The sequence below is a fragment of the Eleutherodactylus coqui genome, chromosome 3 (assembly GCF_035609145.1).
Source record: "Eleutherodactylus coqui strain aEleCoq1 chromosome 3, aEleCoq1.hap1, whole genome shotgun sequence".
NCBI lineage: Eukaryota > Metazoa > Chordata > Amphibia > Anura > Eleutherodactylidae > Eleutherodactylus > Eleutherodactylus coqui.
The window spans coordinates 172,166,845-172,194,837 of record NC_089839.1 but is presented as its reverse complement, the minus strand read 5'-3'; the positions used below and the strand labels follow the sequence as shown (position 1 = coordinate 172,194,837).

Here is a 27,993-nt window from a genome sequence, read left to right as displayed (position 1 = left end):
GTCCGAGTAGCGGCTGGACAGGAAGATGAGCCTGGCTGCCGCATTCAGGATGGATTGGAGAGGGTAGAGTCTGGTGCAGGGGACGCCGTCAGCAACGAGTTGCAATAATCGAGCCATGAATGGATGAGGGCAACAATAAGCGTTTTTAGCATGTCTACAGTGATAAAAGAGCGGATTCTTGCGATGTTTTTGAGGTGCAGCTGACATGTTCGGGCAAGAGATTGGATGTAGGGGGTAAATGATAGATCAGAGTCGAATATGACCCCAAGGCAGCGGGCATGCTGTCTGGGACTTATGGTGGCACCACATACTGAGATGGAGATGTCAGGATGAGGTCGGTTAGTGGAGGGTGGAAATACCAATAAGTCAGTTTTATGGTTCAAATAAATTTTATTGAATACAAATTTGTCGCTGTTTGATTACAGCTTAGATCATTTCACATGAAAAAGAAAAACAACTTTAAAGGCAATTGTCTTTTTAACAGCTTCATAGAGAATTGTATGTATAAAGGGCTGAAAGGAGAACAGGGAGAGAGTGTTTGAGAAGCAATAAGGCTGTCCCTTGTAAGTTAGTCAGATGTTGTGTTGGGAACACGCTCATGATGGCGCGTCGCCACTTTGTCTCTCCCCTAGGTCTTAATCTGGAATTCGAGATTGGGTAATCCATCCCGATCCAATATTGAATTCTCGTGGAGACTGCTCCTTTCTTGCCAATTTATATTTTACTAAACTTAAACTAAGATGCACAAAGGGGTAGGGAAAGGGGGGTAGGGTAGACAGGGGAGAGGATGAGTGTGGGGAGGGGAGAGGGCGAGGTGGTTGAAGATGAGCGAAACTGTGGGGAGCGTCGTCCAGATGCTCGTCGGGTTAGCGATCAATCAATTGATCCTTGGTCTATCCAATGTTTAAGGTCGTCTGTTCCCCTAAAAGCGACCCATGGCTGCCATGTCTTGTAATATGCTTCCCACAGTTTAGGCTCGTCTGCCCCCAGCTCATCAAATCTCATAAGGGTGTGGAGTTCCTCCACTCACATGCCTCTACTGGGGGCAGTTGCAAAACGCCAGAGCCTTGGGATGAGTCTTCTCACTGCAATTCTAAAGTGTTTTAAAAGGCTTAATTTAGTGATCTCAAGGCGCCCAGGAACAGTGAGAGCAGGGCAAGTTTAGGAGTCATAGTCACATCTGTGTGACTGAAATAATTGTACAGGGTTGTCACCTCCCTCCAAAGGTTGGCTACTGGGTGGCAATCCCACAGTAGGTCAGTTTTAGAGAGGTTTAGTTTTAGGTAGAGAGAGGACATAGTGTTTGAGACAGCGGACAGACAGTCAGTCGGTGATGTTTTGGAGGAAAGGTGCAGAGAGGTCACGGGAAGAGGTGTATAGCTGGGTGTTGTCAGCGTAGAGGTGGTATTGGAGGCCAAATCTCCTGATGGTTTGTCCAATAGGGGCTGTGTAGATAGAGAAAAGGAGGGGGTCGAGGACCGAGCCCTGGGGATCCCCAACAGCAAGGGGAAGAGGAGGAGATGTAGAGCCAGCAAAGGAGAGATAAAAGTATTCAACCTTTAAACCATGGAATTTAGATGGAATTGTATGTAGCAGTGATAGCCTAGGTAATGCACTACACTAGAATAGGTATCTAAAGTCCCAGTTCCAACTTTTAATTTTCTGTTAATTTTTTTAATGCTTTCTTGTAGACAAAAACAGTTTGAGTTGAACCTAGATGGAGGGGAAGCATGTTGGAAACCTTCATACCCCTTCATTGTTTGGATCCATTGCTAGTTTCGGACAAAAAATTGAGAGCCTGAATTGTCGTAACGCTGCATTTAGATATACGTTCCCAGTAATCTGCGCTCTATAGCATTCAGACTTGTAGAGTTATGTGGCCTTATGTTACAAAATGCTTTTACAAGTTAATCGCCTACAATTTTTGTTCCAGGTTTGCACCCAATACTTTCTGCCATGTAATTATTGAGACTAGAGGGCTATTTCCATTAACTGCTCTGCTATAATTAATAGCTAACCTTTCTAATTGTGGTGAGCCATGACCAAAGACAACACATTAACCTTCTAATCCCTGTCAATTTTCCCTGATGTCTTGTCACCTGTTTCCATTTGGTTTGTCTACTTTAAGACTGAATGACCTCAATATTCACACCTTTCCTTTGCCCCTTGACCGTGTAATTTGTTATTACATTAATGAGGACAATTATAAAATGACGCGTCTACAGACACATGTAGGGTTGAAAAGATGGTTTATCAGTAACAGTTAAAAACACAGATATTCCCTCATTGACTCCATTTGAAGAGTGTCAGAATGAAGTGGCAAAAAGTATTTAAAAAAAGTCTTGTAAAGGTAAAAGGACACGTTAATAAGAAGGCAGCGCCCCAGCTATACAATTTTACATAATACAGGCTACTTGTCTAGCTTTAAGGATTACGGATTCCATAACTTCCGACCCTGTCTGTATTCACAATAATTATTTTCTTTAACTGTCCCATATAATAAGTTATTTCCTGAAGTTGTAGAGGAAAATAGAGGAAAAACAAAACCATTGCCACAGTGATTAAAAAAAACCTTGAAAAGGCTTGTGCTGAAATGCCCAAGGGAAAGCTTTAATTACATTTTTCAGCCCATTTCTTTGTGTGAATGATCCCACGTAGCACTGTATAATTATGCCGTTTGGCGTACTGAGCATGGGGACGAATGGTTTTTGCATGACTAGCCTATATGTTAATGTCTGTAGTATTATGTTATTATTGCAAGTTGTTTCCTGTGTTTGGAGACAGACCATTATCTCACACAACTTGAAAGCCTTACACGCGGTGACCACAAAAAAAGCGCTCTCATCAAAATGCTGTGTCTGTTCTAGTGGAGGCCAAAATGGGAATATTTGGAAATAATATGTCTGACTAGAGATTGTTAGTTATGATTGGACCTTATATACTGTAGGCTTTAATGTTTATATACTGATATACTGTGAACTTTACCACTTAACTCCTTTATCACTGGAATGAAGAAACATCCAATGCTTGCCGTTTAGAGAGGCGCAAAGTACAAAACTACGCTATTCTACTTAGCTGATGATAACTATGCAGATTATCCACTTTTCCAATACATATATATCACAGGGTGAGGACCTAACATTTATCTATAACTGATGGACTTTTAAATACACCCTTTTTACTGATCCAAGCTATTCACCTCTGACTTATAGTTTTCTTTCTTTCGCCTCCCACACATACTACCATCTAAGATATTTATGTTGCGCTCGTGTTTTTAATAGTTGAAGATTCCTTCATTTCTAGCACATAGATTATAGACATATAGGATACACCATTAATAGCACTGTAATAACTATACAGGCAAAGTAGTCAAGTATTCAGATGAGTAAATATTGGTTAGATTTCATTTTAATGTGTACTTTTCTATTGGATTCCATACTTTTGGCCACTTCTGGAGTATCTGAAGGCATCTGTTCAGAAGTATTTCAATTGAAGTGCAAAGACGGTTTCATACAGAGTTTCAAACAAATCCGCACACACGATTTACTATCACTCAAATTAGAGATAAGTTTGAAGCAGATGGAACTGTTCAGAGTGTCCTCAAGAAACATTCCAGAAGATCGCGGACATCGACGAGTCCTACCAAACAAGAAAGGCTGATGGAAAATTATCCAAGAAAATCTCAGAAGCATGCGGGTCATGAGACAGGAATTCAAAATCAAGTGTCCATCACATTTTAAAGTATGGTCATTGGAAAAGTTACATTCCAAGAATAGTTTATGCTTTCAATGAAGATGATCCAGACCAGAGAGAGCAGTTTTGTGAGTAGTACTTGACGAAATATGTAGAGCAGGGGTCCCCAACTCCAGTCCTCAGGAATCACCAACAGGTCATGTCTTCAGGATCTCCTATAGTAAGAACACCAGTGGCAATGTCTGAGACACCGACAATAATTACATCACCTGTGCAACACTGAGGAAATCCTGAAAACATGACCTGTTGGCGGTCCCTGAGGACTGGAGTTGGGGAACACTGCTGTAGAGGATATACAGATACAGTTTCCAAGAAAGGTAATTTGGAGCGGTGAGGCTACATTTAAATTAAATGACAGAATTAACTGCAACAATTGCACCTACTGGGGACCTGAGAATCCGCATATTATAGAGGAACATGACAGTAATTTACCAGAAGCTACAGTGTAAGGCAGCTTACCAGCAAAGGGATTAAATGGACCATTCTTTTTTGATGCTGGGCCATTTATTTGAACTTGTGGCAGCAATCGGTCATGCCCCGCATTCAAGAAGACTTCACGGATGAGGAGCTTTACTTCCAATGAGATGGAGGACTCCTACACTAACATCATGATGTAAGGACCTACGTTGATGATAATATGCCAAGCAGATGGATTAGATGAAGATGTTCCATAGAAACCTGCCCCCTCACTGTTCATCAGACCTCAGGCCACTAGACTTTTTATGGGGATACTTAAAAGATAAGGTTTATAGCAAAAAAAAACCAAAAAAACAGTCAACAAATTGAGAACAGCCACTGAATAAGGATGCTCACAAATACTAAATAAAATGATTTTTGATGTTTACGATCCCATTACTTCATGTTATCTGCTGTGCCTGGATCAGAACGGTCATCAGTTTTTAAAACAGGTTTTGACAAAAAGACAAAAACAATTAGACAAAAACAATTAGGCCGCCTATCCACGGGCGGAGCGGATTCTCGTGAGTGGATTTCCGCTGCGGGAGATCATTTAAAGTCACCGCGATGAACCTATCATTATGATATCAGCATGCTGCGATTTTAAACAAGAGTGGAAAATTGCAATGGATTTCCTGCTCGTGTACATCGGTCTGCGCTTTGCATAGTTATCCTATGGAAAGCGTTTCAAGGGTGATCTGCGTGTGATTTATCGCTGCGTGGACAGCCAGCCTTATTAATATCATTATGAATGAATGGACTGCATGTAAATAAACACTGTCTTTATAATTTCAAAGTGTGTATACATTTTTTGGCGCACCCTGTATTCTTTGCATTGGGTCTCTTTCACACAGGCAACACCGATATAGTCGCAAGAAAATTGCAGTGATATCACAGCTGTGTTCTGTGCGATATCGTTGCATTTTATCACATCGATATTGCAATTTTGTGTGACGCTATAAAGTCCCTTTGCTTGAGATTTTCAAGGGGGCTTGAAATATTAGCCCAACTTTGAAAATAAGCCCTAGCTGTGTTTAAAAAAAACAACAAAAACAGTACATTACTTAGCAGGCGCTGTCCGCACCACCAAACTACTCCTCCTGCAGTTCTGCGGAACTTGTTTGTAGTCTTTAGCCACTGCTTCCTGGACGGGAGGGTTCAAAAATCCTGCCTCCAGGAAGCGCTGGCTCTGATTGGTTCTCAAGCACCACGCCAATCAGAGCCAACGCTCAATGAACCAATCACAGCCATTCAATGTGATGGCTGTGATTGGTTCATCAAGCGCTGCAGTGATTGGCTGAGCCGCAGCACTCATGAACTAATCAGAGCCAGGACTTCCTGAAGGTGGGATTTTTGAACCCCCTGACCAGGAACTGTGGCTGAAGATTACAAACAAGTGGCGCAGAACTGCCAAAGGAGAAGTGCGGCGGAGCAGACAGTGCCTGTTAGGTAATGTAAGATAGCAACATATTATGCTAGTCTGAATGAAGACAATGTCTATCTACTTTAGCCTGTTTCTGCCCCCCCCCTCCTCTTCCTGTTCATCCAGAGGAAGGCAAAAAAATCCCGTGGCAGATGCCAATTTAGCTCCGTCCCGACTCCATAATGGCAGTCAGAATAATCCCTGGATCAACGTTTGAGTTCTACCTAACACCAAGATCTGGATCAACAACCCGCTGGTCACCTAATGTCTATATCCTGTAATATCAATAGCACTCTAAAAAGATGTCTAGTCCCCTCTTAAACTCCTCTACCGGTTTTGCCATCACCACGTCCTCTGGCAGAGAGTTCCACACTTACTGCTCTTACAGTAAAGAACCCTTTTCTGTGTTGGTGATGAAACCTTCTTTCCTCTAGAATAAACAGTCCTGGGAATAAACATCATGGGAAAGATTAATGTATCGTCCCCAAATGTATTTATATATAGGTATTTGGTCGCCCCTTAACCATCTTTTTTCCAGGGTAAATAATCCCAATTTTGATAGCTTCTCTGAGTATTCCAGTCCTCCCATTCTGTTTATTAATTTAGTTGCCCTTCTTTGGACCCCTTCAAGCACTGCAATATTTTTCCTGAGCACCGATGTCCAGAACTGTACACAGTATACCATGTGGGGGCCTGACAAGTGTCTTTTATAGTGGAAGAATAATATTCTTTACCCTATACCTCTTTTAATGCACCCCAAGACTTTATTTGCTTTTGCAGCAGTTGACTGACATTGCCTGCTCCAATTAAGTCTACAGTCAACCAGTACCCTCAGGTCCTTTTCCATCTCACTTTCCCTAGCAGTACCCCATTTAATATGTATTGGTGGTATCAGTTTCTCCTGACCATGAGCATAACCTTACATTTATCAATATTGAACTTCATTTGCCATTTTTCAATCCAAGCCCCCAACTTATCTAGGTCAGATAAGGGTGCGACCGCTCTATGCCCCCGGGCACCGCTCAGTTAGCCGGCGCGCAGCTGATGCCGGTCACTTCCTGCTTCTCCTGCATCCACACGTGCCTACTCTTCTCCCTCCCCTCTCCACAGTGCACAGTGCTGGCTGAACGTTGCTGTGTCTGCCTGCCTCCTGGCAGCAGCTGAATCCCCAAAGTGCCGGCTGAACGCTGCCTGCCTCCTGAATCCCCACTGTACTGCAAAATATAAGCACTGCACAGATGAGTTAGGGCTTATTGTAGCGACAAACAGTTGGACTTCCTGCTGTAAAAGTTGCATCGCACCACACGAAAATCGTGATTTCATGCGATGTGATGCAACACAAAGGAAGGCTCCATAGGGAAACATGGGCTACAAAACATCGCAAATCACGGCTGTATAGAGTATGCCGTGATTTTTTTCTCTCGCAATGTAGCAGCCTACAAAACATTGCTAATTTGAAGGAACCCACTGGAAAGCATGGCCTTCTCATAAATGTGATTTATAGCATTGTCGTATCACACGATTTGGTAGCTTGTGTGAAAGCAGCTTTACTGGTCTATTTGCACACTACTTTTTTCTTTGATTACATTACTTTAGTGTGTAGTTACATTTTGCTAACTATTGAATATACTGCCAGCCTTTTTCTGCTAGTGAAAATAAATAAGGCCAATTACAATTACCAGTATAAGGTGAAAAATGACACACACTAGAATTGTACTAGAATACAATGATTTGGAAATAAAACATAGAACATATCAGAAGGTGAAAGTGAGACATTTCTCAATCTCATTAAAAAAATTAACTCATTTAGAAATTGATGGCAGCAACACATCTCACAAAAGTTGTGTCAGGGCTATGTCTACCATTGTGTAGTATCTGGTAAACATCTGGGAAGTGAGGAGACCAATTGTTGGAGTTTTGGCAGATAAATCTTGTCCCATTCTTGTCAGATGTAGGCTTCTAGCTGCTCAATAGTCCTGTGTCATTTTTGCTGGTATTTTCGTTTCAAATGATTCCTATCAGTGAAAGGTCTGGACTGCAGGTGGCCTGTTCAACACTTGGACTCTTCTTCCGAAAAGCAATGCTGTTGTGATGGATACATTATGTGGTTTAGCATTGTCTTGCTGAAATAGGCAAGACCTTCCCTGAAAGAAATGTCTGGATGGGAGCATATGTTGTTGTAAAACGTCTAATCATTGATATTACCTTTTAAGATGCGTGAGCTGCCCATGTCATAAGTACTACCGTAATACAGCCCCATGCCATCGGAGATTCAAGCTTTTGAACTATGTACTAATAAGCTGGATGCTTCCCCTCCTCTTGAGTCTGCAGGACATGGCATCCGTGATTTCCAAAAAGAATTTAAAATTCTGATTCATCTGTTCGAAGAACAGTTTTCCATTTTACCTCAGTCCATTTTAAATTAGCTTTGGCTGAGAGAAGATGCTGGCATGAGTGGATTGTGTTGACATGTGGCTTCTGCTCTACAGTATACAGCTTTAGGGCTTATTCAGATGACCGTATAACGGCTGGGTTTTCACGCCTGGCCAATATATGATGTTCCTCTCTGCAGGGGGAGGAGGCTGGAAGAACTAGAAGCGGTGCACTGAGCTCCCGCCCCCCTCTGCCCCTCACCACTATTTGCAATTGGAGGGGGCGGGGGAGAGCCAAGTTCCGAAACTTCGCTCCGCCCCCGCCCCTCCCATTGCAAATAGTGGCGAGGGGTGGAGAGTGGACGGGAGCTCAGTGAACTGCTCCCAGCTCTTCCAGCCTCATCCCCCTGGAGAGAGGGACACCGTATATCGGACGGGCGTGAAAACCCAGCCGATATACGGTCGTTTGAAGGCGCCCTTAACTTGCATTTGTGGAATGCACGGGAATCTATTTTCACAGATAATGATTTCTGAAAGTATTCCTGAGCCCATGCAGTGATTTGCTTTACAGGATCATTCCTGCTTTTAATGCAGTTCTGCCTGAGGGCCCCTAGATCTCAAATATACAATTCTGACTGTCAGCCTTGACTCTTGTGCATATGAATTTCTCCAGATTCTCTGAATCTTTTGATGATATTATGTACTGCAGATGGTTTTTCACAGATTTCGCAGTTTTTCATAGATTCGTGAACCATCTTTGCGTCTCAGAGATTCTGCCTCTCTAACATAATCTTTTTATAACGAGTCATGTGACTTAGAACTGTAGAACATTGACCCTCTACCTGTTTTTCATTAGGGCCACTTACTTCTCCAGTCTTTTGTTTCCCTTGTCCCAACTTTTGTGAGATGTTTTGCTGCTATCAATTTCTATATGGGTTAATTCTGTGTTTAAATTAAATGAAAAATGTCTCTTTTTCACCTTCTGATATTGTTCTGTTTTATTGTGAATACAATTTGCTTATATGAAATTTCCAACTCATTGCATTCTTTTTCTCTTTACATTTCTTTATATTTTACACAGTGTCCCAACTTTTTGGGAATTAGGGTTGTAGATAGATTTTAGATAGATAGGTAGACAGGGGCGTAACTATAGGGGATGCAGGGGATGCGGTTGCACCCGGGCCCAGGAGCCTTAGGGGGTCCATAAGGCCTCTCTTCTCCATATAGGGAGCCCAGTACTATGAATAAAGCATTATAGTTGGGGGTCCTCTTACAGGTTTTGCATTGGGCTCTAGAAACTTCAAATACGCCTCAGGATAGATAGATAGATATGAGATATATAGATATGATATATATATATATATATGATAGATAGATAGACAGATAGATATGAGATAGATAGATAGATATGAAATAGATAAATATGATTTATATATATATATATATATATATATATATATATGATAGATATGAGATAGATAGATAGATAAATAGATAGGACAGAGATAGATAGATAGATAGATAGATAGGACAGAGATAGATAGATAGATAGATAGATAGATAGATAGGACAGAGATAGATAGATAGATAGATAGATAGATAGATAGATAGGACAGAGATAGATAGATAGATAGATAGATAGATAGATAGATAGATAGGACAGAGATAGATAGGAGATAGATAGATAGGAGATAGATAGGAGAGAGATAGATAGATAGATAGATAGATAGATAGATAGGAGATAGATAGGTGATAGATAGGAGATAGATAGATAGGAGATAGATAGATAGATATGAGAGAGATAGATAGATAGATAGATAGATAGATAGATAGATAGATAGGAGATAGATAGATAGATAGATAGATAGATAGATAGATAGATAGGTGATAGATAGATAGATAGATAGATAGATAGGTGATAGATAGGAGATAGATAGATAGGAGATAGATAGATAGATATGAGAGAGATAGATAGATAGATAGATAGATAGATAGACAGATAGGTGATAGATAGGAGATAGATAGATAGATAGGTGATAGATAGGAGATAGATAGATAGATAGATAGATAGATAGATAGATATGAGATAGATAGCAGATAGATATGCAATGATTTTTTAATGATTTCTTTTGGTCTCTTGTGTTTTAAATTGTGTTTAATATTAGTGAATATGTTTATTTTTATTATACCGCAGGGGTCTTTTTGTCAGCGGGCCTCTGACAACATTTGCGATCCCATAAAAAACATTCAAGGGGTAATGATCTTATAATATTAAATACAAATGCAGATAATACAGAACATGCCAGCGTAGATTGTTGGAAATTCGCATGCAAGACACGAAGATGCTTTTATTGGAGACTCCTGGCATGTGGATTTTGTTGTGACTTAACTGACATCTTTCATGTGAATTCAGAACCGGGTGGATTTTATTTACATCAACTTAATTCTTGTTTTTTGAAAAGCATGAATAAATATTACTCAAGACCAAGAAACAGATGTATAGTGCAGTAAGGTACACACCCTGTGTACAGAACAGTCATCTATTGTGTGACAGCTTTTATTGAACTATTCCTGTAGGAGTTTATGTGCTTGTGTTGGCCTCAGAAGTGCTGTCATCTCCAGTAATATCTTCACTGGTCTTTGTACCTGGAGATAAAGGTGCTACTGAGAATTCCTTACTTTTCCCCTTCTGAGTTTTTCCTCTCCTTAATGCAGACCAAGCTCTATTCTCATGACTTCCCAGAAAGCAGAATTTCCCAAGAAATTCCATGTGAAAAAATATGCCCAGTTTATATCTTCGTAAATTCATGCGGAAATTGACCCGTGGTGCAGATTTTAAACTTGCAGCATTTCAACTCTTTCTGCAATTTTCCATCATGGATTTCACCGTTTGCAATGCATAGGGTGAAATCTGTGGTGTATCAGATCACAAGATCAAGAATGGTAGCTTGTGGCAGGGGATTTCTTCTCTGAAATGGCTGGGATAGAAAAGGATTGTCTCTATAGCAGATTATTACTGGTGACCAAACCATAGCATTCTTCATCCTGATACTTCCATAAATTGAAGGACATATTGAATGTCCACAAGTATTGATCTTAACTTACTCAAGCCACATGTCTGTAGGCAGTCTCCATCTCTTGAGAAAATTGCCCTGAAGTAGACTCGCATTTAGAGCTTCATCCGCAGTTGAAGACTGCAGAACACTTCATTATTCTAGACGATGGTTGTTTTGAGATAAAAGTAAGGTTGACCAATGGTTACCATTGCTGTTTGTGAAGAATTATTGGTCTAGTCCATCGATAGCTTTCCATGGCATCCATCTTTCCAGCTTGATTTCTGAAAAGTACAATCGGGCTATGATACATACTTAGCTGAATTAAATTCACATTTTACATTTGGATCCTTGTGTAGATCTCAAAACATAGTATGCAATACAGTATATAAAATATTTAAAAAACATCCTCCTAATTGGAGCACTCAGCAACCCCCGCTGAGTGCTGGAATAAGGGGGTTGCAGATCGTATTCAAGCACTGTTCCCATTTAGCTACCGTCCCTGCCTGTTGGCTCATCCCGGCAGCTGAAGACGGATGTATAGAGATCCATAGAAGATATCTATAGACTTCTATGAGTGTATTCAGCTGCTGAAAGGAGCAAGCAAGCAACAGAGACAGCTGAAGCGGAGAGCACAGCGCTAAAGTGAATACTGCAGCCCCCTCTTTCTAGCGCTCAGCGAGAATCTCCGCATTGGGACCCACACTGATCAGAACTTTTGACTTGTCGCTCTGGCATGGCAAAGGTTTGTAAAAAGTGCAGTTACTCTTTAAATCCATGTATAATTTTTTTTCTTTTACACATGAAATCCGAAAAAGCCCCTCGGAAAATCTATAGAGGTGGTAAAGTAAAGGGACAAGAAAGGCTTATTTTGTCTCTATCTCTTGGCAAGTTAGCCTATTGTTTTTGCTTATTTAAACTGCATTCATGAATGCTTTAGTCTTAACATCATCCAGATGACTGATCAAAGCGCAAGTCCTTAATTCCACGTTGCTAAAATATTTTTAAAAAGACAGTTTAAATATTGGAATTTTACAGCTACAGATTGCTGCTAAGCTGCTCACTCTATTACCAGTCAATCAAGGGTTTTTATTTCACTTTACTTGATCCACACTAAACCTCCTGAATATTAGGGTTATATTAATACCTGACGGTCTCCGCCAGTGTCGGTGGCGAATGTTTTTCACATATAAACCCTTTTAGATATTTCATGGAAAAGATATAGGATAAGATAGGAAATAGATTACGCTTTTGTTTCAGTTCCAAGTGGCCGGTAGAGTACGAGACCTTGCCTATATCCATTGGCGGCTGTGAAGTAATATGTCTGTAGGCGCTTTCGCCTATTTATACTATCAAAGGGATATTATTCTTTTAGCAAATAACGCATGTTCATTGTATAAACAGTTTTTCTAATATACTTTCTGCATCAGTTCTTCATGGTTTTCAAGATCTCTGCTTCCAGTCACTCAATGGGATTAGATTCTTCATCATTTACAGTACTTCCAGGGATTGAAAATCTGTACTAGTCATGGGATGGACACACTGGTGCAAGGCTCGGTACAAGACACAGCTTTGATAACCATACAGCAACAAGCCATGCACTTGTGCATGCATCACATGACCAGGACAGGAAGTGATACATAAAATATATGGGGAATGTGTATAATCTTTCATTGTACAGAGAATAAGTTTTATTTGATGAAACCATAATAGCCTTTGAATGACCTTCTAGTTTGTACATATGGACACAAGTTACCCTTTAGTAGTAATGGAGGATAATAGTTTATACGCAAATACAAAGCTATAGTCTATGCACCTTCTAGCAAGTAGTAGCCATTTGTACATTACTGGTTTTACAGAGGGCTTTTACGCCCTCCTGACATGCCTGCTTTAGTAAATACATGTATTCCCCAAGTAATAACTATTCTACAACAATCCATTACTGCATTGCATGGTTCTGTTATTCTTCCTTAATAATCCTGGGTGTTACTATTCCCCTTGCCAAAGGGGTGTGTCCTTATATAATCTGACAGTGGCAGCACTTAATGGACAATATCCTATTGTGTAGGGAAACTGCCAACTGAGAAAGTCAAGTTATCAATTTATTAATACATTTTTAGGAGGAATGACAAAGGAACGACACAACAAGTTCTAAAAAATATGATCTAAAGTTATGTTATAAAGAATACAAGTATTTACTAAAACAGACATGTCCGGAGAGGTGATAGGTGCTTGTTAATGGTTTAATTACCCAATAGTTGGTAGCGGTCTGTAGAGAGTATGGCACTGTAGCAGAGGACAACCCCCTTTGTCTTATGTGTATTTGGCTGCCAACTAGAATTCAGTTATAGATAGATTGTGTTGGTCAGTTAGAATGGAGATCATGCACATCTATATTATCCAGTAGCCCCCAAAAAGTATCATATATACTGTTGGTTGTAGGATAGCCCTACAGTATATCTACCAGAAAGTCCTAGAAATAGTAGAAGTACAAATCAATGCAGTTGTGGCATGCACCAGTAAGTGCAAAAACTCTTATACTTCCCACTAAGTATTGCTCTCCCACTTAAGCCAGGAAATTTTATGAAATGTTCAACTTTTTTTCTCATTTGCAGATCTGAGGGGTTACGACAGCAGCTTCCTTCTGCTTGCTTTTTGCCACACATTAATGTATGTTGCCCTGCGGTGTTTAACTCCGCTTTCATTTGGAAGTATAAATCAGGGAGACCCATGTAATGAGAAGGTTTATATGGATAACCCACATTTTGTTTTGCATCAGTTATTTCTTTGGAATTTTAATTCCAATTCGCTAATAAAAAAAAACAATCTAAAGATGTTTAATATCCATAGGAAGGAGTTCCAGATGGGCCATGTTTGAAGGGTTCAGGGCCTGAAATCTTTGGATTAGAAAAGTATTCAGCCTGTAACACTTTAAAGCGCCTTTCGTTTATGCTAGGACTAAGGCTTCATTGCTATTTCTCAAGCAACACTGAACTCTACACTGCCCGGAGGGGTGCTATGATGGTATTCATCTACCACCAAGGGTTCAGTTCCGTGTCGTGTTAATTTCCATTAATGTGTTTCATGAGTAATTGATTCGACTTGATCCCATCAACATTCTTGATGAACAGGAGAGTTATGATTTCCGTACTCTTGTTCATTATACTTCCACCAGCTTGACAAATGCATGAAACTATAAGAATACTGTGTACATTTATTCAGTGGCTACTTGATACTATTTTTGTACTAAGATCAATTATGAATAAGAAATATAAGTATTAAGAGTTTTTTTAAGAAGTGAAATTGGTAAGAGATTATTCACATCACTTTCACAGAGGGCTGAATAGGCCCCATACCATATGCATCTTGGGCAGCTGCGCAGGGACCAAGTAGGTAAGGTGTAGAAGCAAGCATATAAAACCTGGTACGTGGCGCTACCCTCTAATGAAGAAACTCTTAACCAGTGGGTAAAGATTGATCATTTTTAGTGTATAAAGCACTAGCAAAGGAACACGTTTCGAGGCCAATGGCCTCTTGCTCAGTTAGGATGGGATACAGACAATACTTACAATGGTTAATGCATAGCTCAGTAGTGTAGAAGATAATGGGTTAGGCACCAATAGTGGTGTAACAGGGACGCAGTAGGGTGTATTTTCTTCTTTTTCTTCATGCCTAATAAAGGTTAGGTTTTATATATACAACTAAGGGTTGATGTTCATAGCCATCATCAATTAACATTATTGGGATGTAATCCCTGGTTAATACGTTTGCTTGAGATGTATTTTAGATTGTTGACTTTGATTTTAGTCCTAGAAATATATTGTTTTGGGCTTTTGAAAGTAGTTTATACCTACCAAGTTTGCTATGAAAAATCTCAGCTCAAATACACAAAAATCAGCAGAGATATCCACACTAAATCATGTGGGTATGTTGTGGATTTGCCGATCTGAATTTTCATGAGGTTAATGCAAAAAAAAAATCAATGCTGTTGAGATCTGCACTTGCAGATATTGCTGCAGGTCCACAATAAGCAACAAAATCGTCAACAATTGGGTTTTGTTACAAAATTTTGAGTTCTCTGTCGAACTCAATTGGGGCAATCTACAATAAAGCCACAACCAATCCATGACAGAAATCAACGAATCCAGAGTAGTATAAAACATTTTCTGCAGTGTGTAGGTGAGATTTGTTAAGGTATTCCATTGCCGACTTTCATCCTGCAATTCTACTACGTATTCAGATTTCTTGAACGCCAAGTCTTACAATGTTGAGGTCAGCATTCATCTTTTAATGCTTCTTCTTGACTTCCTTTAAGGGGTTGTAGCAAGATTACAAGTTATTCCATATCCACAGGACAAGAGATAACCTGCTAATCGGTGCCAATCTTAATATCGGGGGTCCTCTGTCTGTCACTTCATGGCTCACTTCTCCTTCTGCAGTGCTGTCAGAATTAATGGAGCGCTGGCCGAGCATGCCTGGTCAGCACTTCATTAACTTCAGTGGGCCTGATGGAAATACCTAAGTGCTTGCCACTCAGGTATCGCCGCATTCCCATTCTTATTGAATAGAGCAGCCATTTAGTCTCTTTTTCACTGCAGAGGATAGTGGACACAGGACCCCCTTTTCGAGACCATTGGAGGTCGTAGAGGTAACCAGTGGATAGGGGACAACTTGCAATCTTGGTACACCCCTTTAAAAACATGTGGACTTCTGCATATAAGACATGTCCTTGGTTTTCAAAAGTCAAGCTCTTTGTGTGTGGTAAACAAAATTTATTTCTGGCTACATATAACAGAATACATTTTTTTGCTACAGTTGCCAGTATTTTGAAAATTAGCCAATATCTTGGTATTTTTGTATCTATGTGACTTGTGTAACTTCACAATTTACTGTTGTTTTCAAACACCTGAGTCCCGCAATGTAGCATATACACAAAAGGAATCTAACGATCTGCAAGACATACTTGGAAAGTTTAGATGCAAGTATAAGTATGACGTTCTAGAAAGTGCAAGGTTAATAGATTCAATAAGAAGGCAATTGCCTTGTAACCCTGGTTTATATGCATAGCATTGCAGCAAGGAGCACTTCATACATCATGTCTGAGTTCTGTAGAACAGTTTCCTGTGTGATGACCTCTTCTTTGATGTAACTGGAAATGAGGATTGCCTGTGATGGGCTCCTGTGTTCTACATCTGGATGTAGAGATCTGTACAGGTGTCTGACATAGAGCCTTCTGCTGTTACAAAAAAAGGAGCCACAGAGGCTCTGATATTGGATATAGACATGTGGTAGATATTGGGGAAAAATCCCAGTTATTCTTATAGCAGTGACAGCTCATCTAGTTGTTGGACAAGTAAGAAGTAATAATATTTAATCCAAACAGGTAAAATAGATAAAGAAATCTCCATTCTATTAATTTTTATTATAGCATATTACAGGACTGCAAACATACTAATTTCATACTGCCAGTGTATGATGCATGCTGGCTTTCAAATGATATTGCTCCTCAAATTGACCTGCTTGCATCTTAACTTGATACATTGCCTCTTGATTTCTACACTGCGTTTTGCAGTGGTGCTAAAGGCCTGCATACTTCAACCGCAATTCCAAAAAATTTGGAACGCTATGTAAAATGTAAATAAAGAAAAAATAATGCAATGATTTAGAAATCTCATCTAGCCATATTTTTTCTCAATAGACCATAGTACACATATCAGAAGTTGAAAGTGAGATATTTTATAATTTCATTAAAAAAATTAATTTATTTAGAAATTGATGGCAGCAACACATCTCACAAAAGTTGGGACTGGGTTCACAAAAGGATTGAAAGTATGTGGTACTAATAAAAAACAGCTAGAGGGTCACATGACTGTATATAAAAAGAAAATGTTAGAGAGGCAGAGTCTCTCAGAAGCAAAGATGGTCAGGAGTTTACCAATCTATGAAAAACTTTGTCTAAACATTGTGAAGCAATTTCAGAAAAATGTTGCTGAGCGTAAAAATGCAAAGTGCACCATTAAAAAGCCTGCATCTCTGATGATATGGGGATGTATTAGTGCCTATGGCATGGGCAGTTTACACATCTTGAAAGACACTGTCAATGCTGAGCAGTGTATAGAGGTTTTACAACAACATATCCTCCCATCCAGACAACGTCTCTTTCAGGAAAGCCCTTGTATATTTCAGAAAGACCCTGCTAAACCACATCCATCACAACAGCATGGCTTCACTAAGAAAGAGTCCAAGTGCTGAACTGCCACCTGCAGGCTAGACCTTTCAGCAATAGAAAAAAATTTGCGCATTATGAAACAAAAAAGAAGACCCAGAACTGTTGAGCAGCTAGGATCCTACACCAGATAATAATGGGTAAACATTCTTCTCCCAAAACCCCAGCAATTGGCCTCCTCACTTCCCAATGCTGCCATCCAATTGGTGGCGCTGCGGAGGTACTGTTCCATCTTCCTTATTTGCATATCGTAAATAAAACATAGTTATATGAGATTTCCAAATCATTGCATTCTTTTTTTCTTTACATTTTGCACAGCATCCCAACTTTTTTGGAATTGAGGTTGTATATAAGCACCCCACGTCGCAGCCATGGGACCCATCTCAGGTTTTCCCAATTTGTAAAGCAAAGTTGAACAAGATTGATCCTGCTCATGGTCTTTGCAACCTTAACAAACAAGATTTTTCTATATTCATTTATGTTATACACATTGGCTATCTCCTTTTTAGGCCGAATGCACACGGGCGGAATTTCTACCATTGCACGCTGCCATAGGATTGCATTGGTTTATGCAATCCTATGTAGACAGACACGATTTTGATTGTGAAAAACTTGCACGATAACAAAGTCATGGCATGACCTATTTCAGTGCAAGCCTCACAGAGGCTCACACTGCCGCGTCATCACTGACGCGCTGGCTCTGCACTGTGCATGTGCGTCAACCGGCACATTCGCAAAGTGAAGACGCCGGACAAGTAAGCCGCAGGTCACTGCAGAAGCACGGGTCGCATCCCGCTGCGAGAATCTCACAGTCGGAATCCAACCCGGCCGTCTGCATTCGGCCTTACTGTGATTTTGGACGATTGTTTAAAAAGTTTTCAATATATATCTATCTGTATATTGTGGCAGAAAAAGCGTGGTCTTCCCCCAAGATTCATTTCACATGTGAAGTAACAGGAAGAAGTCCACCTGCTTGTTGATTAATTAGCTAAGCCAGTGGTTGGATATTTAGGAACAGCTCAGGGAACAGGGAGTTGGCTCTTTCTTTGGGGAACACAGAAAGCTGGTCTGTGTGAGCTACTGTTATGGACTGTAAGTGCGGTTGCTCTGACCTACTGTTTGTGAGCTGGTAGGGGGAAGCCCACCATTTGGTAGAAAGCCACAATTATGTGCCAGACAGGCAAGATTTCAATTTGTTCCTGTACTATTCTGTTTATGTGCAACCGTGCTGAATAAAAGTGGCCATTTGTCAATTTGAATCATTTCCTAGCTGCTGACTTTGTGTTTGAGTGCAAGAAACGTGTCTTTTGACCCCAGCGAAGGCAATCCCGAACTTCCTGCCACACTATAAAAGTGAAATTTGTTTGTTTCATATAGTCTCCTCTATACCTAAATGGATCCCAACAAAACTTGGTACACATACCTTTCATGAACATTTAAAATACTGGTTCAACTTTTTCTTGCTCATAGCAATTAAAGGGGTTGTCCCGCGCCGAAACGGGTTTTTTTTTTTTTTAAACCCCCCCCCCGTTCGGCGCGAGACAACCCCGATGCAGGGGTTAAAAAAACCACCCGCACAGCGCTTACCTGAATCCCGGCGGTCCGGCGTCTTCATACTCACCTGCTGAAGATGGCCGCCGGGATCCTCTGTCTTCATGGACCGCAGGGCTTCTGTGCGGTCCATTGCCGATTCCAGCCTCCTGATTGGCTGGAATCGGCACGTGACGGGGCGGAGCTACACGGAGCTACACGGAGCCCCATAGAGAACAGGAGAAGACCCGGACTGCGCAAGCGCGGCTAATTTGGCCATCGGAGGGCGAAAATTAGTCGGCACCATGGAGACGAGGACGCCAGCAACGGAGCAGGTAAGTATAAAACTTTTTATAACTTCTGCATGGCTCATAATTAATGCACAATGTACATTACAAAGTGCATTATTATGGCCATGCAGAAGTGTATAGACCCACTTGCTGCCTCGGGACAACCCCTTTAATTACAGCACACCTTTCATTTACCAGAGCAGCTGGAGGAATGATGATTGGCTGCTATGTGCAGCAAACAGTTTTTTTTCACCCATTGAACAGGTCCAGTCAAAGAAAGTAAAATTACTGCGAGCGAGTGAGACAAGTTAACGATTTAAGGATGAGCAGGAAAGAGCCAGGACATCAAGTGCCAAAGAGCCTCTGGAACAGCATTAGGCCCAAATTCAAAAAGTGAAAGACAGAGTCAGTGCATCAAGGGCAGCAAGGCGTTCCAGTTTGTTGCTGGAAAATTTTCAATATAAACCTCACAAGGACTACTATCAACGTCTGAAATCTTATTGGATAAATGGACTAAATACACTCTTGTAAAAAAAAAAAAAGTACCTAAAAAAATCAAGTACCTAGAAGTATGGTAGTTGAACTTTTGCTGAAAAACGCAGCACGCAGTTACATCTCAGGCAGATATGTAAGTGATTATATGATCCCCCTTGCCACCTGAGGCCTTAAAAATTGTTCCACGCTTGGCCTGAAAAAAACATTTAGAGGCTACTTGTGTGTAGTGGATCTGTTTTTCCGCTTGTGTAGAGCTTGTTGACCACTAAACATGCCTCTATGATGCAATCGCAGAAATTTTGCCTAGTTAACAAAGGTTTAGAGGGGATTCATTAATGGAATGGGAGAAGCTATATGTTTGAATCGGTGAATTGCCCACCACCTGCGTTGTACCGACCAGACTATTTAGAAGGTGTTGGGAACATTGGATGTGTGAGTGCATGCGCACAAGGTGACCAGGCTCAGGATGCCTTTGACAGACCACCAGTAGAGAGGATCATCTGATCACCCAACAAGCATCAGCAGCTACAACTGTTTCATTGTCTGTCATGCAAAGACAGGTGGCACCCTTGTTACAGGTCCCTGTGTTGCTTGAAACCATTTCCAGGAGCTTGACTGAAGGAAATTCGGTCTCACAGCGCCCATTACATGTACTGGACTGCTATAGAGTGGAACCAAGTTGTTTTAAGTGACTAATCCAGGTTTAATTTGAGCACTGATGACAGCCATGTTTGTGTCTGGAGACCTAGGGATGAGCATTTCAATCCTTCCTTTCCTGTGGAGGGACACACTGCCCCACTGCTGGTGTTCTGGTTTGGAAGGCCATAGCATATGACAGTCTGTCATCCCTAGTAGTGGTACGAGGGACAATGACAGCTCAGCTGTATTTTCAGGACATCCTGCAGATCCATATATTACCTCTCATGGCAGGGCTTCCAAGAGCCTTTTTCTAGCAGACAAATGCTTGGCCACACACGACAAGTGTGTCACAGGAATGGCTCCACAACATTGCCAGATTTATCACCAATAGAATATGTATGGGACCACCTGGAACACCACCTTCAACAGCCTACGAATTTGCACGATCTAGAGGATCAATTACAGCAAATGTGGACCGATATGCCGTAGAATACCATACGGTATCTGTATGTCTCCATGCCTGTACCACACCTTGCATCCAAGCTAGAGGAGGCCCAACAGGGTATTAGAGCCCCCCTTCAAGTGTTCAGTTTTCCACATTAAATTATCCTTTTGCTTTGATACTTATATCAATATTACAATCACATATAGAAAGTTTAATTTGATTCTAGCAACTCCTAGGTGCTTGATTTTTTTATACAATGAGTGAACGTAGCCACTGTCACGCCAAGAAGTATAAAAAGGAGCCTCCTAGAATGTACTGTAGGAGTGAAAGCCCAGGCAATGCTGGCTATATAAGCTAGTTTATATATGCAGCTGATTGAAGGCTATTCATTCTCTATTATGCTCTGTATGCACTGTCATTGTTCAGCACTTAAAAAAATCCTCCCATATAATATATGTCTGAGGGTAAAGTTTGGAATTTGTTCCAGAGTTCTTGTAGAAAGAGCCTTTTATATCTTCATCAACTGAATAGCAAAGTTAAAAAATGTAACATCCAATTCATCATATGGTCTTGACAAGTCAAATTAAGCGACTCTAATCCATGGAAAATCAAGACTTGACCTCTTGCATATGGATTCTAATTTATGTCATCCATGCACCTATGTTCACCTCGTGTATTGCCATAAATGATCCAGGACACCGATCTGCTCCGCAGTGAGAGTTCTGTACAGGGAGGTACTGTAGTGACATTTGGTTTCGCCATCCAATTTCTTTGTAAGAAAAAAAATAACAATAAAATAGTACTATTCTGTTCAAAATGTGAAACTTATGAGAAGGGACTTTAGTGGAGCAATTGTAGTAGAGGACTTACATCCAGTTGCAAACTAACTTTTGAAATCTCAACATTCCCACCCCTATATTTGGCTTCAGAGATGTTGTCAGATACTTTAAATTATGGAACAGTGGTCAGTTTCTAAAAAGATTAAAGCGGCTCTGTCGGCAAAAAGAAAAAAAATTATACTCACCCGTGCCTTACTGGGCCGTTTACCATGAACCTGCTGCTCTCCTGATGTCCATGCGGCAGACTTTCTATCACAGTGCAGAATCTGGCAAAGTACGAGATTTCGCCACTGCGCCTACCACTGCTGGACGGACAAGTGACGGGTCGCCCACTGATTGGTCTGGCCATGTCTAAACTCTGAAGTCCTAAGAAAGTTGACGGCAAGTGCGCATGTGTCCCCCTTCTAGTGTGCTTGCGCACTTGCCGCTGACTCTCCGAGGATGTCAGAGGTTAGACACAGCCAGGTCGGCTTCAGCACGCAGGAGCCACTGGGAATTGATCCCTCATGTGACAGCTAAACAACGGAGGGAAGACATACAACAGGATTAGGTAAGTTTACTTTGTTTTTTTTTTACTCTTTTCTTTCCACAGGTTACACTGTACAGGGATGCAGGTGAGTATAATTTTTTTTATTTTGCTAACAGAACCACTTTAAGAAGTATTCCGTCTTCCTTCTGCCACCATTTCCTTTGTCTGAATGCCAGAAAGAGAGATTTTGTTGCAGACTTGATGTACTGTTTCAGGCATGTTGTGGCCATACTTATTTGAGAATGAAAACTGTAACAAATGCTTGATTATGATTTGCTTGTTCTTTTTTCAGACTCAGAACAGAATGAAGCTAATAGCAGACAACTATGAAGATGACCATCACCACCACCATCATCACCACCATCACCACCATCATCGTTCTCCAGGGAGAATGCTCTCTAGCCATAGACCCTCTCCAGATCAGGTTAGATGGTTTTCCTTTTAGGTTTTCTGGGAAAATATAAGAATGGTTTTCTATGATGCACATTTTTGCTTACTATACTCACTTGGATGATTTTGTTATATTTAAACATTCTGACTCCTAAAACTTAAGATTTGTTCTTACTTCCGAAGACAAGGAAATAAGAAGGTATCTCAACCTCTTCATCTATGATTGATATAGGGTGAAAAGTTTTGGATGACATGGTCGTATAGTTCCAAAAAATTCAATGGACCGTTGCACCAAACTTTTGATCTGAGATCAACAAGAGTTGATCTAAGATCAAGTAGAAAAACGCTGTAGCAAAATCTAGATTCAATTTGATCCCCTAATTTTTGTGGATCATATTATTTGAATTTAGTTTAGCAGCTGAAATCCTAGATGATGGACTAGGCTGATAACTTAATAGGCTTTTCCTGGGTGGTGAAATTATACCCACATTCACTGCAGGTTGCGTCCATGTTTTTACTATCGCTGTGAATGCTGGGAAGATTGTGTGTGATACATTTTTTCTAGGTTCAATCTTTGACTGCAGATCGAATGAACTTGGTTTTGTGAATCTAGGATAAAAAGCTTTTGGTGTCACACTTTTTTCTTAAACCAAGTGCAACAGCCGATCGTAGTTTAATTGAACCAGGATTAACAGCATGGTTGTTACAACCAGATCTTAGTCAAGCAGACGGTGCCAAATGGTTGTTTGCATCATTCATACTTTACCAATACATCTGATGGTTATAGAAGGTTGGGCAGCAATTTTAAAAACTTTTGTGGAACTTGGTCAGCAATTTCAAAGCTTTTGTAGGCTATATTCACATCTGCACTGAAGGCTCCATGCCGCTGCGGCAGAGCTGGCATAAAATCCTGGGTGTTATTTTATCTGGGAAATATTTCAGGTGACATTGCAGAAACTGGGTGGACCTCATTAAGGGTATGTGCTCAGTCTGGTTCTGTTCAGATCTGGCATCTGCCAGATCCAGCACTTCCAGTGTTGCCTTGTTCGACTCCTACCATGGAGCCGAAGAACAGAACCTTGTGATGCTAGTTTGAACCTAGCTTTAGCTTTACTTTTAACACACTAGGTCTTCTGAAAAATGCCAGCATTACCAAGTTGATGGACTTGGCATGTGGTTCGAACATGCATTCACCAGTTTGATTGATGGCATGGTGGTCATACACAGAAGCAGATTGGTGATGGAGCAATCATTGAATGAATGGTCTTCTGGTGAATGATTGTTTGGCAGATTGTTTGAGCAATACACATTTTAGTCCATATTGGCTGGTACAGCCCTTTAGACTGGCCATACATGTTCAATGACCCCAGGTAAAAGGCAAATTAATTTGCTGTGAACTTTTTTTTGTAAAAACAAAAGATCTTTCATCTGACTAGCTCATGAAAATGTCTAAAGTGGCTGACTTCTTTATAGATTATGGCGGTACGTCTTCCTAAAACGATTCCTGTTAAATTTCACCAGATGAACGATCATTTTGGTTGATATCGTCTATATTCATCAAGTTTTGTCCAATGTGTATAGGTCCTTAAGATTAGTTGGTGTTTATGACACTTTTGGATAGTAATATTTTTGGTGGAGCTTTCCAAAATGTTTTTCTCGATGAGGCTGGGGAATCCAGAGTGGTTAAATTGTTACATAAGATAGGTATACAAATATGGTTGAGATATGATGTATCACACCTGAATCAGGTTTACGTCTATGGAACTGTAATGCAGGAACATTTGTACACAGTGCTTTATGGCATATGTCTCCTGTTTTGAGGTTCTCAGATGACATGTTCAATGTTTTTGATAAAGCTGTAGTCTTTGTACATCTATATCTAATATATTCCATTGTTTTGCCTTTAGGCCCCCGAAAAGACATTAGAAATGTGAATATATTGTCAAAACATTAGGATTTCTCAAATTGAAAACGTGTGACTCAGTGATGGTTGTTATTAATGAAAGATTCTATTTTGCTTGCCTTTAGGTCCTCATTAAGCCCAAGACGTTTAGCGCTTTAAAAGTAACAGACCCAGTTCGTGTCAAATGTATTGCGAGTGGACTTTTGCCAAAAATGTGTTTTATTAAAATAAAAGTTATTTTGGCAGGGGAATGATGACATTTAAACAATTTAATAATTTACTGTAAATGGAGCCTTGATTCCCACTTACAAAAAAAAGAAATGTCTTTGAGAGAGATCCCATGCCGCTCTACAGCTCTTGATTCCTTATGCTCTTTGAATCTCTGCAGTATTTCAAAAAATATCTCCAGGGAGTGTAGTTACAAAGGAAAAAATGTGTATGTATTAAAGATGTGCCCATTTATTTATAAAAAGCTCTGACCTAAAATACAGGTTACTTTATGTGCAGTGAGCTACTAGTAACATACCTACATGTAAAAACTTCTAGGAACTCGGTAGAGCATAACTTAAATTACACCAGTAAAACAAAATACATGTTTCCAAAATGGAATATGTTTGATATTAGGTTCAATTAGCCTTTTAAGCTAATAAATATTTTTTTTAGATTTGTTTCCTCTTTTTTATTCCAGTGTATAGTGGCTTGTTCACACTTGTACAGTGCTGTGCAAAGGTTTTAGGCAGGTATGGAAAAATTATAGCAAAGTAAGAATGCTTTCAAAAGAAGAAGTGTTAATAGTTCTTTGATCAATTAACAAAATGCAAAGGAGATGATCAAAAGAGGGATCTAAATCCAATCAGTTATTTGTTGTGACTTCCCTTTGCCTTCAAAACAGCATCAGTACTTCTAGGTACACTTGTACATATTTTTTGAAGGAATATGGCAAGGAGATTGTTCCGGACATCTTGGAGAACTAACCACTAGAGATGAGCGAGCATACTCGTCCGAGCTTGATACTCGTTCGAGTATTAGGGTGTTCGAGATGCTCGTTACTCGTAACGAGTACCACGCAGTGTTCGAGTCACTTTCATTTTCTTCCCTGAGAAATGTGCGCGCTTTTCTGGCCAATAGAAAGACAGGGGAGGCATTACAACTTCCCCCTGCGACGTTCAAGCCCTATACCACCCCCCTGCAGTGAGTGGCTGGCGAGATTAGGTGTCACCCGAGTATTAAAATCTGCCCCTCCCGCGGCTCGCCACAGATGCATTCTGACATAGTTCAGGGAAAGTGCTATTGATGCCGGAGCTGCTATAGGGAGAGTGTTAGGAGTATTTTAGGCTTCAAGAACCCCAACGGTCCTTCTTAGGCCATAGAAATCGCAGATCGCACCTATGTGCGATCTGCGATTCCTGTTCTCTTCTGTATATGCACTCAATGGGGCCGGCGGCAGCAGCACCGACCCCATTGAGAACATATAGAAGACAAATCATTGTAACAGCTGTGGCAGAGAAGAACGATGTTTGCCCATTGAATTCAATGGAGCCGGCAATACAGCCGGCTCCATTGAAAGCAATGGGCTGCCGGCGATCGCGGGATGAATTGTTGGGAAGGGCTTAAATATATAAGCCCTTCCCTGCAATTCATCCAGAAATGTGTTACAATAAAAATATATACCGGCGTATAAGGCGACAGGGCGTATAAGACGACCCCCCAACTGTCACCTTATACGCCGGGAATACAACGGAGCAAAGAATAAAATTCATTACTCACTTCCCCCGGCGTTCTGCGGCGCTGCTGCAGGCTGTCGCTCCCTCCTGGTCCCTGGCAGAGCATTGCTTTCTGGACGCAGGGCTTGAAATCCCCGCCTCCAGAAAGCTACTGTGATTAGCTAACACACGCCGTCAGCCAATCACATCATTGTCATTGGCTGTGATTGGCTGAAGGCACGTGTGTTTTCTGGAGGCGGGGATTTCAAGCCCTGCGTCCAGAAAGCAATGCTCTGCCGGGAACCAGGAGGGAGCGACATCCTGCAGCAGCGCCGCAGACCGCCGGGGGATGTGAGTAATGAATTTTATTCTTTGATCCTCTGTATTCCCGGCGTATAAGGTGACAGTTGGGGGGTCGTCTTATACGCCCCGTTGCCTTATACGCCGGTATATACGGTATATATTTTTATTTTTACACATTTCTGGATGAATTGCAGGGAAGGGCTTCTATATTTAAGCCCTTCCCAACAATTCATCCCGCGATCGCCGGCAGCCCATTGCTTTCAGTGGAACCTGCTGTATTGCTGGCTCCATTGAATTCAATGGGCTAACATCGTTCTTCTCTGCCACAACTGTTACAGCTGTGGCAGAGGAGAACGATCTTTATGCTGACAGTGCGGGGGGGGGGGGGGGGGCCCACTCTTGCCGCTATTGTGGCTTAATACTGGGACCTGTGAACTTGAGATGCAGCCCAACATGTAGCCCCTCGCCTGCCCTATCCGTAGCTGTGTCGTTCCCATCAATTTCTTGAATTGCCCCGATTTTCACAAATGAAAACCTTAGCGAGCATCGGCGATATACAAAAATGCTCGGGTCGCCCATTGACTTCAATGGGGTTCGTTACTCGAAATGAACCCTCGAGCATCGCGAAAATTTCGTCCCGAGTAACGAGCACCCGAGCATTTTGGTGCTCGCTCATCTCTACTAACCACGGATCTTCTGTAGATATAGCTTGCTCAAATCCTTCTGTCTCTTCATGTAATCCCAGACAGACTGGAGGATGTTGAGATCGGTGCTCTGTGGGGCCATAACATCACTTCCAGAACTCCCTGTTCTTCTTTACACTGAAGATAGTTCTTAATGACATTAGCTATATGTTTGGAGTTCGTTGTCCTGCTGCAGAATAATTTTAAATCCAATCAGATGCCTTTAAAAAATGTCTTGCTTTGCAGCATTTTTTACACAGCAGCCTAAAACGTTTGCAAAGTACTGTATATTGTACAGTAGGACGAAACAAAATGCTGGCATCTAACTTTTTGAGTTGACTTTTATCAATGTTTTGGAAATTTGTTCATGCCTGGCAAGTAAAGCATCTATATAGGCTTCTCCAATAGTCTGTCCTGCTCCTAAAGTCCACAGTACTAACCAAAAGAGGTCCTCAAACATTTTTCTAAAATTTCCCTGCTAGCTAGATCTTCTGAAAGAGAATTGTTACCTTTCAAAAGTAGGTACTCATATTATCTCACACAACCAACCAGAACACTATTCTGTACTGATAATGTTTAAGGCTCTTTAAAGGGTTTTAAAGAGACTAAAGACTAGCTGGGCAGTAACCTACAGGTGGCCCTAGAGAATCAGTTTTCTTCCTTCTGGAGGAGAGCTGTTTTGCATACAAAGTTAGCTGGAGGTGCTTGACCTTATGCATTAAGTCTTTGGCGAGAAACTAGTTAACAGTAATTTACATTTTAACAGTAAGAATGGTGTCATAGAGGCAGTGTTGTCCTTAGGGTAGAGGGTGTCCTCTGTGGAATTGTTTTGTTGCCTCCAGCTTTAAAAAAAATGATTTATGTTGCACTGATAGGCAGTCTGTCAGGGAACTGGCAGTCCCTAAAAAGCTTCCCGCAACTCCTGTCCCTACCTACTTGCCCCCCTAGGCTAGGCCCTAGG

At 41.0% G+C, this 27,993-nt stretch overlaps 1 protein-coding gene across 1 annotated transcript in view; it reads left to right on the top strand.

The window, feature by feature from the left end:
• Positions 1–27,993, top strand: part of ERC2 (ELKS/RAB6-interacting/CAST family member 2) — a 991,327-nt gene that overhangs the window by 682,552 nt on the left and 280,782 nt on the right. Inside the window, exon 15 of the mRNA XM_066594594.1 lies at positions 22,343–22,474. Coding sequence (XP_066450691.1) covers positions 22,343–22,474 — 132 coding nt within the window. The remainder of the gene's footprint in view (positions 1–22,342; positions 22,475–27,993) is intronic.